General features: G+C 45.1%; 1 protein-coding gene across 1 annotated transcript; it reads right to left on the bottom strand.

The window, feature by feature from the left end:
• Nucleotides 1-1,951: 1,951 nt before the first annotated feature.
• On the bottom strand, nt 1,952-14,319 carry TMEM171 (transmembrane protein 171). The gene is made up of 4 exons (XM_035099547.2): nt 13,497-14,319; nt 5,285-6,004; nt 4,454-4,595; nt 1,952-2,716 (listed from the first exon to the last, which is right to left on the bottom strand). Coding segments are annotated over exons 2-4 (768 nt in total). The 5' UTR covers nt 5,910-6,004; nt 13,497-14,319; the 3' UTR covers nt 1,952-2,715.
• Nucleotides 14,320-14,645: the final 326 nt, after the last annotated feature.

Genomic DNA, 14,645 nt, shown 5'->3' with positions numbered 1-14,645 from the left:
ATATGTGTATTAAATTAAAAATCTGTGTACTGTGGAAGTTCTTGGGAGTCAATGATAGCAAACATGTCGAACATGTGCCCCAGCATTAAAAAAAAGATATATATATATTTAAAGTCTGCAATGGCATCATGCAAAAGCAAAGCAACAAACCCAAGACAGTATATCACAATAAGTGCAGCATGTGTTTACTCAGAAGTAAGCCCCATTATGTTCAATGTGTTTTACTCTCTAGTAAGTTTGCCTGGGATTCATTAGAGCTCAACCTTCCTGTTGCAAACCTGCCAGTTCAAGGTACCTGCAGTGTCCTTTACGCTAAATCTTCTCTAGTAATTCCTGGTTTATAGATGAGCAAATAGCAGGTTTCAGTGAGAGGGGTCAAACTCACAGAAGAGGCCCAGTGAAAAATAAATGGGTCCAGTTGGTATAAGCCCTGCACTGTGATTTACACTAAGAGCAATTCGCATGAAATCAGTCATTACCACAGTTGAAGGGTTAGAGCATTAACTCTCTTCATGTCTGCTGTAGTGCTCTTAACCACCAGCTAAAACTGATGTTCATGGGGATTATGACTTATGTAATGACTGCAAATGCTCTGAATTAGACACCAAAGCATTTGTTAGTAGGAATGCAAAAGACTCTTGCTTTCCGTTTCAATGCATTTCAGACTCTGGACCCAAATAATTCAGCAATTGGTAGCTGTTCAGTGTCAACATTTTAAGAAAGAGGCAAAATGTTTGTAGAACTACTTTTTAATTGACTCTTCGGTTGCAGCTTCGACACTTAGACAACGCAGATTAAAGTACATAAGAGGAAGAGCGGCACAAGTCAGTTCCAATTGCTGCTGTTGGACTAAGTGGCAGATAGGTCCCAGAGCTAGGCTATAACAAGTGTTATGTATTTGTGCATGGCCCACCTATTCTTCAGTTGTTTTAACGGATTTTAGTATTTTGTCTTTGTCATAACCTGCCCTGGGACCTTATGGTGAAGGGTGGAGAAGAAATTCAGTAAAATAATATCAATCCTGCTGCTCCAATGGGCAGCTCTGCTTGAGCAGACCAAGGCATACAGTTTGCAAAACTGGTGTGCAAAATATTTCTGGGATGCCCACAGGCAGGGTATGGATCAGGGCCGTCTTAAGCAGGTCGGGCGCCCTGGCGCCGTGGTGCACGGATTGCTCCGGCGCCCCCGCCCCGCCCCATTTCTTCCCGTGGCTGGTGGGCGGGCGCAATGTGGTTTGCTCGCGGCTTCGCCGTGCAGCGCCCCCCTGCCAAACCGGTACCCCCGCGCCACCCAGTCTACCCCTAGAGCCAGCCCTGGTATGGATACAATAGTGACCCCCACCCCCCCTTCTGCTGTTGACATTGAGTATCTGATCATGGAGGCAGAGGACCTATCCTCCATCATTTGCCCAACCCTTAAAAAAATCCATCTAAACCGGTGGCCATGACCACATCTTGTGACAGCAAAGCCCACAACTTAATTGTGCACAGTGTGAAAAAGCACTTTCTGCCTTCAGCTATGTCCACTCTATGTCGTCCCCCCCCCCCCCGGAGTTCTAATATTTTGAGTTGGCGAAGAATTTCTCTCTCATTCTCTCTCCATCATTTATAATTTAATAACTCTGTATCATGTCCATCCTCAGTCGGGCAGGTACCACAACCATTACAGGGGAAGCGCAGATGTTGGCAAACTGAGCCCCTCCCATGACACACACTCCCCCAGTAACATTAAATAAGAACCATGGGATACTATCATGTCCAGAGATTCCCTGCCTGCTGTATGCAGCAGCCAATGAGCTACAAGTGGGGAAACACTGAAGGTTTCATAACGACACATTGTACTAGAGTAGCAGCCATGGATCCCGCGTAACTTGCAGTTCGGCTCTTATTTCTACAGGCTAAAACTTGCCGTTGGTCACACCACTCAAGTGCTACAGTCACCACGTACATTGTGCCATAATGTTTAATCAACTGAAAATCTCACATGTACAATTTGTTAACATGAGGGTCAGCCCAAACACACACACAACATACTCTGTGCTCTCGGGTCTCCAGTGTCTTTACTTTTGAGTTTGTCAACAGCCAAAAAAGGAAAAGGGAAAAGGAAACAGAAAGGCAAAGCCCAATAGATTTTGTCCTCCTTCGGCTTGATGTGTGCCATAGCACTACGTTCAGATGGTAGCTGACTTAAGACGTACATTGCTTTGGGTATTCCAGTTACATACAAGGTGCCAAATGAAGAGGTGTTAAGGTGCTGGGTCCTTCGTGTCCCAAGTATTTCTCTGGAAACTGTAGATTGCCTTGGCTTCGTTTTCCAGTAACAGAAGTCTTGGCTTGGCAGGCCTCCTATTTTCTTGCCCGTGGAGCTTGCTGCTCTCCTTGCTGGCTCAAAGCTCCCCCATCTCTCTTCCAGGCTATTTTCACCCTGTAATTTAACAGTCCTCTTTTTCTCCCCTTTTTATACACCTTCCCTCTTGAGTATTTCTTACAGCTGGTTCAAAGTGGATGGCAATGGATCATCTGGGTGATGTAAGGAGAGGAAGAAAAGACACATTCATTATTTACAGCTGCTCGTTTGCCCTTACAATTTTGAGATGGCTCCGAGGGATGAGAGTGTGTGGATTAAGTTCCCAGAAGGTGAATCACATCCTGACATTGTATACAGTAGCTCATTCTCTCTTCAAGCAACCAGGTTTGATGCATCAGCATTCTGTGCTCTGCAAAGAAATAACGAAAGGGTACATGATTTGGCATGTTTACAGGGCAGTCTCGAGCAGGTCAGGCGCCCTGGCGCTGAGGGGCAAAGATCGCTCCGGCGCCCCCGCCCTCGCAGGGCGCAGAATGGCTTCTGCGCGGCACCGGGACTCTACCTAGAGCCGGCCCTGCATATTTAATCTCTCTATATTTGTTATCTCGATTTATACCCCGCCTTTCTACATATAATACTCAATGTGGCTAAAAGCAATGATAAAATTGTGGTAAAATTACATCTGGCATGGATACAGCCAGTTTAATTCTAACTGGTAGAGGCCAAAGAGTACTTTGCACATGACAAATTGCTTCATATATATATCATCGCCCATGGTCAATGTAGAAGTGTATCCCAATCATGCCATGGGATACAAAGGCTTATTGAATTCCTTTCTGGTAGATTCAGAAAAGATAGGACAAAGGGGCTGAAATATAATGATGGAAATGATGTCATGTGAAGTGTACATTCAGATGGAATGACTGTGACTTGTTTAACTTGTTTATGACATTTACATTCTTGCAGGGAGTTGGCATCAGCATAGCATTAGGTCTGGCATCCAGGCGCTGAGAAAACTAAGAATCTGATTATTTACTAATTAAAATATTAATAGCCCGCCCCTTCATATAAAATATGAGGTGGTATACAGCAAACTATGTAGGCGAATAAAACATAAAGTATAATTAAAAAATACAAAATCATAGAAATGACTGGCTGGCTCCTCTTAAAAACTTGGCCCAAACTTGGCCCTCCAGATGTTTTGGGACTACAATTCCCATCATCCCTGACCACTGGTGCTGTTAGCTAGGGACGATGGGAGTTGTAGTCCCAAAACATATGGAAGGCCGAGTTTGGGGATGCCTGGTTTCCACAACCGAATAGGCCTGCTGGCAAACCCAAACGACATTGCCATGTACCCGTTCAATCTTCTCTCCTGCGTCCTCACACCCACCCACCCACCCACTCCCGCCCAACCCTCATGGCTGCTTTCTAATCTAAACAAAAAAGAAGAGAAGAAGGTATTTGGAGCGCCAATTGTTGGCATAGCTGCCAATTTTTACCTTTTCTCGCGAGGAAGCCTATTCAGCATAAGGGAAAATCCCTTAAAAAAAGGGATAACTTGGCAGCTATGATTGTTGGTCTTTCATGTAAAGTCCAGTTTGACCCTTATTTTAAGCACATCCATTACCGATCTTCTCTGGTAATGGATGTGCCAATCTTCTTTGACTAGTGGGCATTGTGGGCTGTGTGGCACAACTCAAAACGGCCGCCACATTTAAAAGACCAGAGAAAGAGCCAAGACCTCGAAATGGAGCAGGAATTCCACCAACCCCAAGAGGGGGGAAATAGCTACATTAGCCAATTCTGTGCTTGCTCACTGTGAGAACCTCTTTGCACGTTTCTTCTATTTAGAATGAAAGTAAGGGTGGATACCCAATCCTGGAATCCAGTGAAATGTGGACCTTGTTAAGAGAGCCGGCCCAATGTCGGAGGGGACATTGCCAATGTAGCAAACAGGAACTGAGCAGCAGCAGCAAACAGGGTCTCATGTATTGTTGACTTCTGAAGAGATTTTTGCTGGGACCTTTCGTGGGTGCCCCCTGAGGTACTGATATGCCCACTGGTGCCCACTTTGGCAACCTGTGCATTAGCCCATGTGCAAAATGTTCAAAATGCTCAAATTTAAAAGTACAAATGATCTTACCAATTAATAAAAGTGCTGTGGTACGGTGGAGGATTTTCACTTAAAGGCAAATCACTTGTTACCACGCAAGGAGTTATTGTTTGCAGTGGACAGTCAGCGAAATAAGGTGGTGGCGGTGGTGGGAATACCATTACAGTATCACCTACAAAAGAAAAATCCAAAATTTTAAGGTCAAATTTATCTGCAGTTCTCTTTGGAGCAACACACAAGATAGCCCTGCTTGTGAAGTGTATTTCATTAAGAATTATCGCTCCCAGGCATTAGGGCATCTTCAAAGCATTTGATTAAACTCTTATCAGTCTTTCCCTGCTACACTTTGTTGGAAAACAATTGTACTTTTATTAGCATGCAGAATATTGTTATTATTTATTAAATTTCCACACTGCCCTTCATCAAAAGGATCACAGGGCAACTTAAAATATTTTGAAAATGCTTGGAGATTAAAGCTTTAAGATCTGCATTCATCTAGACATACAAATGGTGTGAAACCATAAATCGGAAGGTCTAAAATGCTGTTGTTGGGCCTATTGAGACAAGTGCTCATGACACAATGTGAAGTAATATTGCTATTATACTTTGTAAAATAGAATCCAGTTCTCTCATTAATTTCACCATTGTTTTGAGGAGTGTACTGTACTTCAAAAGTAGTCCTTGCAACTACACTTTCCGTATTAGATTCTGGGGTTTATCTTCTTACCCACCCTGACTTCTTCTTCTTCTACCATTCCCACATTCCAGTTCCAAAATTCTTCCCTCCCCTCCTAATCCACCTGTTGCTGACATCTAGGGACTGCCCACTTGGAAGACTTCTTGGCTGTGTCATTCACTTACCCACTGTAACTTGAAATGATTCAGGATCCAGCTGCTCTTCTTCATTGACAGAAGACTCATGGACGAAATTTATGTTTTGTTTCTTTTTAATGTGAGCTATCACAAAGAAACACAACCCAATGAGCACAATCAAAGGTCCCATGGTCTGAACAGAATGAAATCCACAATCCTGGAGTTCAACATCAGAAGCATTGCTATGGTTAAACTGCTGATAGCGCCAGCCTGGGCTACATCCCGGAATCCAAATGCCAAGGACGCTGATTAGCATCCCACTAGTTAAAAATAAAAAACCAAAGACAAGGAACTGAGCAAACTGGCAGTTTCCTCGACAAAAAACAAACCCGTACACCTGGTCATCTTGCAATTGCACCTCTCTGAGGTAGCCTTTAGCTCTCGATTGTGCCAGAATTATACAAACTAGTCCAGTAACAGCAAGCAGAGGCCCAATGATTTTGAGGGCTCCTTTACAGTCACCAAAGGCACCACTTGGGCATGTCTGCAACACAAACATCGAAAGCAGAAATCCAGCACATAACAACGTAATGCCAAAAACGAAAAGGAAAGAGATAAGTTTCCTAGGATGTCCATTATCTCCTTCATGCATGGAACCAGGAACTGGATACATTATTATTATTACTGTATTATTAAATCACTCTTCAAACCAAGGAATAACAAGTTTTCTTCTATGGAGATCAGAATGACATTACCACTTCAGTAGGCCTGAGAACGAAAACGAAAAGAGGACTATGATTATTAAGCCACAGCGCAACAACAGATAATTCACATATTGAGTTTGTCCCTTACTTACACCTGCTGGGTGGGAAAAGGATTGCTCCCAGGCAGAGTTGGGGATATGACATGGGAGAAGTTAGCTAAATCCTCTGCTTGCTCAGGGGGTGGTCTTGCCTATGAGAATGCCATGTTACATCAGAATAAGAGGCAGCTCAATTTGAAAATACTTTCACTGAAGTAGTCAGGGTAAAGCTCAACATGCAAGTCCCACCTTTCCCCTCTCTGTTACCACCTCCCCACCAGGTACAATGGGTGGCAGGAGAGTCTGACCAACTCTGCAACCAGTTGTGGCATTAACCCCAGGAGTACATAAACTGGAATATAGTTCACATTTATCAACATGTGTGGCGTAGGGCCATAGCCTTCTCCCTCCATGGCTGGAGAGTTTGGAGCACAACAAGTGGGAATTCCCTATTAGGAAGTGTGGTGAAGGTGCACACTTTGCACAAACAACAAATGATGAATAAGGCTAGTCTTCTTGGATCTTTTACAAATGCAAATAACTACCAGGAACCTCAAGCATAGGCTGCAAAGACAAGGCACTTCACACAGATAAGCAAGGGGGCGGTGACTCACCAGAGAAAGAGAGCTCATGTCCAAAGTTTGAACCTCTTCCATTCCTAAGGTCCCGAAGGAAGTAAAAGAATAATGTGTGTGTCTTGAGCAACACGGTGTATCCCAACCCTCTATGTGTACTTCCTCAGCATCTCTCACTTGGAGGTCCCTGGGTCAATATGCAATTTGCAGTGAAGGGCTCTCAGTGGTTTACAATTGTACAAGTAAGCTCCTACCATGCCTTCACAGCCTTCCCCAGCCCCAAAGGTAGGTTCTCAGGGGATCAGATTGGAAAAAAGTGTTGGCTGCAAGCAATGGTGGACATGTATCAGTGTTGATCGCTAGTACTGAGGCAGGGCTGCTCACATTTGCAGGTACCCCTGCTCAGATATCCACATGGCTCTCTCTTGCTGCATCAGGGACTTGAGGTTTGTTTCAATGAAGCTAGTAAATGTTGTAAACTTAATTCAGTAGAATTGAATAAACTCTCAGGGTAGCCGGAATGTAGAGAGATTGACAGGCTGCGGTGCATTGATGAGCTTGTGGTGCATGGCTAGAACAGCAGCCTACCTCAAATCTGGTGCCCTCCAGATGTTTTAGATCAGGCATAGGCAAACTTGGCCCTCCAGATGTTTTGGGATTACAATTCCCATCATCCCTGACCACTAGTCCTATTAGGGATCATGGGAGTTGTAGTCCCCAAACATCTGGAGGGCCAAGTTTGCTTATGTCTGTTTTAAACTACAACTCCCATCAACTGATAATTGGCCATGCTGGAGTTGGAGTCCTAAACATCTGGAAGGCAGCAGCTTGGGGGAAGGTTGGGCTGGAGTGCTGAGCTCTGGGAGGCTTTACGCAATCCTTCTTAGACTAGTGTACCTCACAGGGGTGCTGTGGGGGATAAAATAAGCCAACTCCATGTAAGATGCATTGAGCATCTTGGGATATAAATGTGATAGACAAATAGAGACCATGGCAGGCAGGCAGGAAGAGGTAAGGATTTGTGTGCATTTAGAAGGACAGAAGTCCAAAGTCCATTTGCAACTATTAAATCAGAAAGCAAAAACTCATTTGTGTGGCTAGTCACAACACTGATAAGTCAAAATGCAAACCTTCATAACTGTAAAAATGTAATTAAGATTGCAAGAATTCCTTGTAAGGGAATAAAGGACTGCAGAGAGACCATGAAGAAAAATGCAGTTTGCTTCCTAGCCCCAAACCTGCATTGTGCACAAAACAGGCTAGAATTTTACTCCTCAGTGTGATATACATGATCCAGAGGGGGGTGAAATAGCAGGTCCCCATCTTCCCCAGTACTTTATCCTAGCTGGATTGCATAAGAGGGTTTATACCATGTGATCAGCTTCAGCTCATAAGGCTACCACTTCAACCCTGCTCTTACCTCTAGGCAGCTGCCCTCAATAATGGAGGAGACGTATTGGGGAACAGCACAGACTAGCCAAAATATCCCAGTCCACTGTGTAGGATACAACTAAAAGACTCCTTCCAGGAACACAACACGTGGGGTGGAGCTTAACAAGTCACATGGTGCTTTGTTTAAGGATGCTGGGAATAGTAGCTCTGTAAGGGGTAACCTACAGTTCCCAGGATTCCCTGCAGGAACTAATGTTTTTTTACATGTATGGTGTATGAAGCCTTTGCTACAGCTCAACAGGTCTGGATCTGTCCAGTGCTCATATGAGAAACTGCCCAATAAGCCCCTTGTAGGCTAATATAAGCTTCTTGAAGTGATAAATCAGGCAATGAACATTGCTGTAGGGTAGGGTAATTAATGCTGTGTACACATTCCTGTTTACTCTGTATCCAGTGCATCCCCACTGCAGCCTAGGAAGCAGTGTACACCCAATGTTAACTCACATCTTTCCTGTATCTATCTTGTAATTTCTTAGGAAACGCTGTGCTTTGATCATGTGTATTTTCTCCAAACCAGCTTCGATCCAAATGGGAAAAAGAACAACTTAGCTGTGTTTTAAGCCCACAATGCATAAAATGCCTAAAAGCTATACACCAGGCAACCCAAACTTCGGCCCTCCAGATGTTTTGGACTACAATTCCCATCTTCCCCAGCCACTGGTCCTGTGGGATCATGGGAGTTGTAGGCCAAAACATCTGGAGGGCCGCAGTTTGGGGATCATGGGAGTTGTAGGCCAAAACATCTGGAGGGCCGCAGTTTGGGGATGCCTGCTATACACTGTGAAGAATTTGCAAGGGGCTCTGTAAGATTTTCATAACACAACGACAGCTCTTTTACTCCACCACAAGGGAAAAACATCATTGTTCTCTATTGTGGGGATATTTAAAAGAACGGAACACTTAGAGGAGTATGAGCTTTTATGTATTTAAGATAATTTGTATGTCACTTAATTGTAAATAGAACCTCTAAGCGGTTTGCAGAGGTTTTACATGTGTAAAATAATTGTGCTCAGGATGGGATACAGGAATGGGAAACAATGCCCTTGTGCCTTGAACGGGGTGGCAGAGAGAGAAAAAGCAACATACACATCCTGTGTAGTTTAGTTTGGCATTCCAGATCCTCGGGTGTGCTAAAGGGCAGCATAGCCTTAAGTCCCTAAAGACACTGCAACGAAAAGTGCCCCACTCACAGATAGGATGCTTGTGCATGGAGGTTTTTCCACAAGTGATTTCTTTCTACGTTTGGTAAATTTATAGTATCAAACTGGAAGCAGAATAAAGCCTTCCATAAACAAAGCTTCATACTTCCCTTCTAAAACATGATAGAAAGCCATAAGACTAGGACAAATGGAAATAATTTGAAATGCTATAAAGTCTACATAAAAGAAAAATATGGACCTCTTTATTGCTGTTTTGGGGAAGTGTCCTTTCCTCACCAATCTTGTAGCAATGTAATTTAGCAGACACAAATATATATAAAAGGGAAGTCGGGCATATTTTTTTAATTCTTTCAATACCATGAAAGAATGAACACAAAGAACTCTCTGTTGTGGGTTTCACATTGGGAAATCTAGCGCCTATGTTAGAAAATTTATATAGTTTCATTTTCAACGAACTTTAATTTGTAAAATTAAGGAAGTTCTACCATAACACATTAAGAGTGCCTATTTGGTTTTTGATGAAGTCATCAAAGCTTGCCATTCCCACAACCCCCACATTGTCTCAATGTAGAATGTGACAACTGTACAATTTGAAGATCTGGCATTTATGTGCTACCCAAATTTACCCACAGTGAACTGCAGCAAAGGCGAGAGGAAACTAGGATTCGAAATATTAGTGAACCTAGGGTCACATGCCGTGGGAATTATGAAGTCAAAACAGTAGAAAAGATTATGATGTACACTGTGGCTCCAATCCATAGCTGCCAAGTCTCCTGTTTTTCATGGGAAACCCCCAGATTTTAATCCGTTTCCCGCTGTTCTCCCGAATGGAAAAAAATCCCGGAAATCCCCCGGATTTCCTACCTGCCAGAGGCTCCATTTTGGGTACTGGCGCCGCCTGATTTCCGGTGCCCAGACATGGGTAGCGCAGCACCGGAAGTCGCTTCTACGCATGTCTGGACATGCGTAGAAGCGACTTCCGGTGCTGTTCCCCCCGTGCCTGGGCACTGAAAACTGGGCAGAGTGGCACCGGAAGTTGCTTCTACGCATGTCCGGACATGCATAGAAGCGACTTCCGGTGCCGCGCTACCCATGTCTGGGTACCAGAAATCGGGCAGCGCCGGCACCGGAAGTTGCTTCTACGCATGTCCAGACATGCGTAGAAGCGACTTCCAGTGCCGCGCCGCTGCTGATCCCGCATTTTTCAGTGGGAGACTTGGCAGCTATGCTCCAACCCAATGTGTATTTACTCAAGAATAACTCCATGAGACTTTGAAGTACAGTGGAACCTCGGTTTATGAACACCTCGGTTTATGAATTTTCGGTTTATGAACGCTGCGGACCCATCTGGAACGGATTAATTCATTTTCCATTACTTTCAATGGGAAAGTTTGCTTCAGTTTATGAACGCTTCAGTTTATGAACAGACTTCCGGAACCAATTACACCCATGCTTCAGTTTATGAACGCTTCAGTTTAAGTACTCCGCGGACCCGTCTGGAACGGATTAATCCACTTTCCATTACTTTCAACGGGAAAGTTTGCTTCAGTTTATGAACGCTTACTCCGCGGACCATCTGGAACGGATTAATTCACTTTCCACTACTTTCAATGGGAAAGTTTGCTTCAGTTTATGAACGCTTCAGTTTATGAACAGACTTCCGGAACCAATTGTGTTCATAAACCGAGGTACCACTGTAAACATGAACAGGATTCAGTAGAAACCTCTGAATTAATCTCTCTGAATTAATTTCCAGACACTAACACAGAATTAGCTAAAATGAGTTGTGATTAAATCCTGTTTAAAGCCAACTCATCAGCTGTAATGACTGACCAGAACTCCAAGGGACTTCGCCATCACCAACAGTGAGCTTTGCTTCCATACATTTCAGAAGTAAGGGGCTTACTCTCAAGTAATTGCGTACAGGACAGCAACCCAAGTGTAGCTGGACCTGGGTTAGAATATGAGATACCTGCCACCTGCAGACTCCCACTGAAAACTAAGGAAACTAAAACTTTATTGAATGAGGAACTTTAACTGGTTAATAATAATCATCTTGCAAATAAGCAAGTGTGTGTGTGCTTATAAAGAATAATTTTTAGTTTGTTAAAACTTGCTGAAGCTTTAGGGTTGCTGCCCCTTTGTAAACCAAAACCAAAACACCACAGCATTTTGAGAAAGAATCATAGTTCAGTGGAAGAGCACATGCCGTGCATGCAGAAGGTCTCAGGTTCACCCCCTGGCACCTCCAGATACAGCGGAGGAAAGACTCCTGCCTAAAACCCTTGAGAGCCACTACCAGTCAGAGTAAACAATACTGAGCTAGAGGAACAGGTAGTCTGACTCAGTACACAGCAACTTCCTATGTTCCTACGGTAACAATACAATGAGATGTGAGGTCCTCATTCCATCAAAAAATAAGGACAAAGAAATGAATAAGGGGCTTCCACCTACAACGCAAGCAGGAGATTGCATATGACATGTGCTGCATACCTTCCAATAGATGCAGTTATCTATGCTAAAGACTGATAGCATTAAATGCTAGACATTATTCAAAATCAAGAGCAGCTCCGGATGTTAATAGATTCCTGCCAGACAGATGCACAAGTGACTTTTTAAATTCAGTATAGATGTTTATTGATAATGTCTGAAGAAAAGATAAACACAGGAGGAACATGTAGCTCATAGACAAGGGGTGAAGTGTCTTCAGCCTTCCAGGTGTTGTTGGACTTTGACTCCCATCAGCCCCAGAGAGCACAGCCAAGGGCAAAGGATGATGGGAGTTGCTGTCCAATAACATCAGGAGAGTCACTGCTTGCCTGCCAGAGATGCAGATAAAAGTGTGCCTTAGCAAGCAGCCATGCACAAATGCACCTTTGAAACTTACAAGAAAAGATTAGGGTACATATGGCTGGAAGCACTTCTGCAGTTAAATCTGAAGCTATTTTTTAAAATAATTAAATAGGCACATTTGTTAAAGTATTTAATTGCATTTGGGAGACCTGGTTCAAATATCCGCTCAGCTGTGACCATGAGCCAGTCACTGAGTCTCAGCCTAACCAACTTGCAAGGTGGTTGTGCAAATAAAATGCAGAAGTGGGTGCTCCTTAGAGGAAAGGCAGGAAATAAATGAAATATTCTTTTTTTAAAATGCAGAGTCAACAGGAGCAAAACACCCCTAAAGGATTTGTTGGCATGCCCCTACTGAAGAATGAGTTCAACGATGACTCTGAAACATTCTTTTCTGCAAGTATGCATATTTCCCCATTTAGACTGCTAACTTTTTTTTGCAGTTTGTATGCATCCCCTTTCCCATAACAAAACATTAAGAATGCCAAAGCCCATTGTGTGCAGTGTTTGTGAAAGAAGGGAAAACAGTTTGCTAGTAAAACAATAAATATTGTGCCATCCAACTACAGTTAGCAGGTAAGGAAGGGAATATACAAATCCGATCTGGGGCCAGCAACCTGAACACCGTATACACAGACATGGTAGCTCCTGGGTGTTGTTGGTTCACCATTAAAGGTAAGGGCAGAGAGAGCATGACCTGTAAAAAGGAGACAGCGTAGGAACATAGGAAGTTGCCTGATACAGAGGCAGAGCAATGGTCCATCGGTACTGCTGACTGACCGGCAGCTGCTCTCTACGGTTTGAGGCAGGGAATGACTTTCCAAGCCCAGCAAGATGCTACCACTAAGCTGCGGCCACACTGCATGGGGCAAGAGCGCCCATTCCTCCGCGTGCAGATCGGCGACCCCTTGCACACAGCGAGGACCCCCTGCAACCCAGTCCTGGGAAAGGAAACGAGTCAAAAGCGCGGCCTTTTCCAAGGACACACCTGGCGGGCAAGCGCCCAGTCCGAGACACAAACAGGCGCTTTTACGCACGCCATGTCCACCCCCGTGATGGTCGGCACGTACCAACCCCCCCCCCCCAACCACCACCTTAAGCGCCACCAAGAGGAGCGCGTTAGCATGACAGGGAGCTGTGAGGGGGAGAGAGAGAAAAGCTGCAATATCCAAGCTGTTACCCTGAGGATGGGGAAAGCGTCGACCCTTGCCTAATGCACCCGGAGGCAGGAAAGCCCCAGCCTATCATTGGCGCTCTGGGGGAAAGGGAACCTCTCTTTCGCCTCCTCCACCTCGGCCCCAGCCGCCATTCCCGCCACGGCACCCATGGATAGGCTACCCCCCCGCCTCTCTCTCTCCCCACCCACCCCCGCCTCTTGACCCGAGAGAGGTTGCTGGCGGCACAAGAAGCGCGGCGAATACCTCCAAGCAGAGGGGCTCGCGGAGTGCCGCCTTCTCTTCGCTGGGGCGCGCGGAGTGAGGCGCTGCGCCGCTGGGCGACAGCCGGGCCGCCTCCCTTCGGCGTCGGGGGTTGACGTCGCTGGGTTGGGGCTGCCCGGAGTGACCTTGAGCGGGAGCCGCGCGGTGATTTTTTCCCTCTTTCCCTTCGGTCTCCGCTTCTGAAGGGAACGAGAGGATTCTTTACCCGGCCAGCGCGCCGTCCTGTGCGAGGCAAGCGCGCCCTCTGGGGTGGAGAAGAAGCCCCCTCAGCACCGGGCGGGGAGGCGCGCCTGCGTCCGCCAAGCGGAGGGCGGCGACTGGGCAGGGAAAGTGCCTGAGGGCTGGGAAAGCAGAAATGGGGGGACTCTGTGGCTGCCCGGAGGGGTCCGTCATGCTAGGCGCCCCCTTCGTTGGAGGGCAAGGAAAGAAAGTTGCCTTTTAAATTAGCAGGACGCTCAAGGAACAGAAACCTCTAGTCCGCAGGTACAGGCTGACTATTTCATCGCCAGGGATAATAAAGCCGCCACCTAAATAAATAAAAAATACACCCCAAGTCTTTTAGATAATTTTTGATATATTTGATGCAATAAGAAAGGGCAATGCAGGAAGAAGCCAGGCTTCAACTTCCCATTTTCCGTCTTGGGCTCTCTGTGGCAAACAGGCACATTTTATACTGCTGCAGGTTCACCAGAAAATGTGTAGTGGAAAAGACAGTGGCGCTGGAGCTCTAGAAAATTAATTACTGTATATGAGTTTATTGTGGAATCGGTATTGCTCCCACCTCAAGTCAAGCACATCCTGGTCAAAATTCCAGCTCCTACTTTTTTAACAGCTGGAAGTTTGTTATCTACAACCACTCCTTAGTGCCTTCTGTCTTTTGTCACGTGTGATTATGTTTTGGTGGGTGATAGGTATCTTTGCACCCCTTTCCATTTGCTCTGCACTAGAGTACAACCCAGCCATTTGGTTCTAAAGACCCCAACACCAAAGGAAACCTCCAGTATAACCATCATGAAACATTAGCTGGGTGTTTAAGGTAGATAGTATTTCCTTTTGCACACTTCTTGGTAATTAATTTTTAAAAGTATGCACACTCTGGTTCAGAACTACATGCATGCCCAGCACTGGAAA

The sequence above is a fragment of the Zootoca vivipara genome, chromosome 11, assembly GCF_963506605.1.
Source record: "Zootoca vivipara chromosome 11, rZooViv1.1, whole genome shotgun sequence".
Classification (NCBI taxonomy): domain Eukaryota; kingdom Metazoa; phylum Chordata; class Lepidosauria; order Squamata; family Lacertidae; genus Zootoca; species Zootoca vivipara.
Note: the sequence above shows the minus strand (reverse complement) of the source record. Positions and strands in the feature narration are given on the sequence as shown.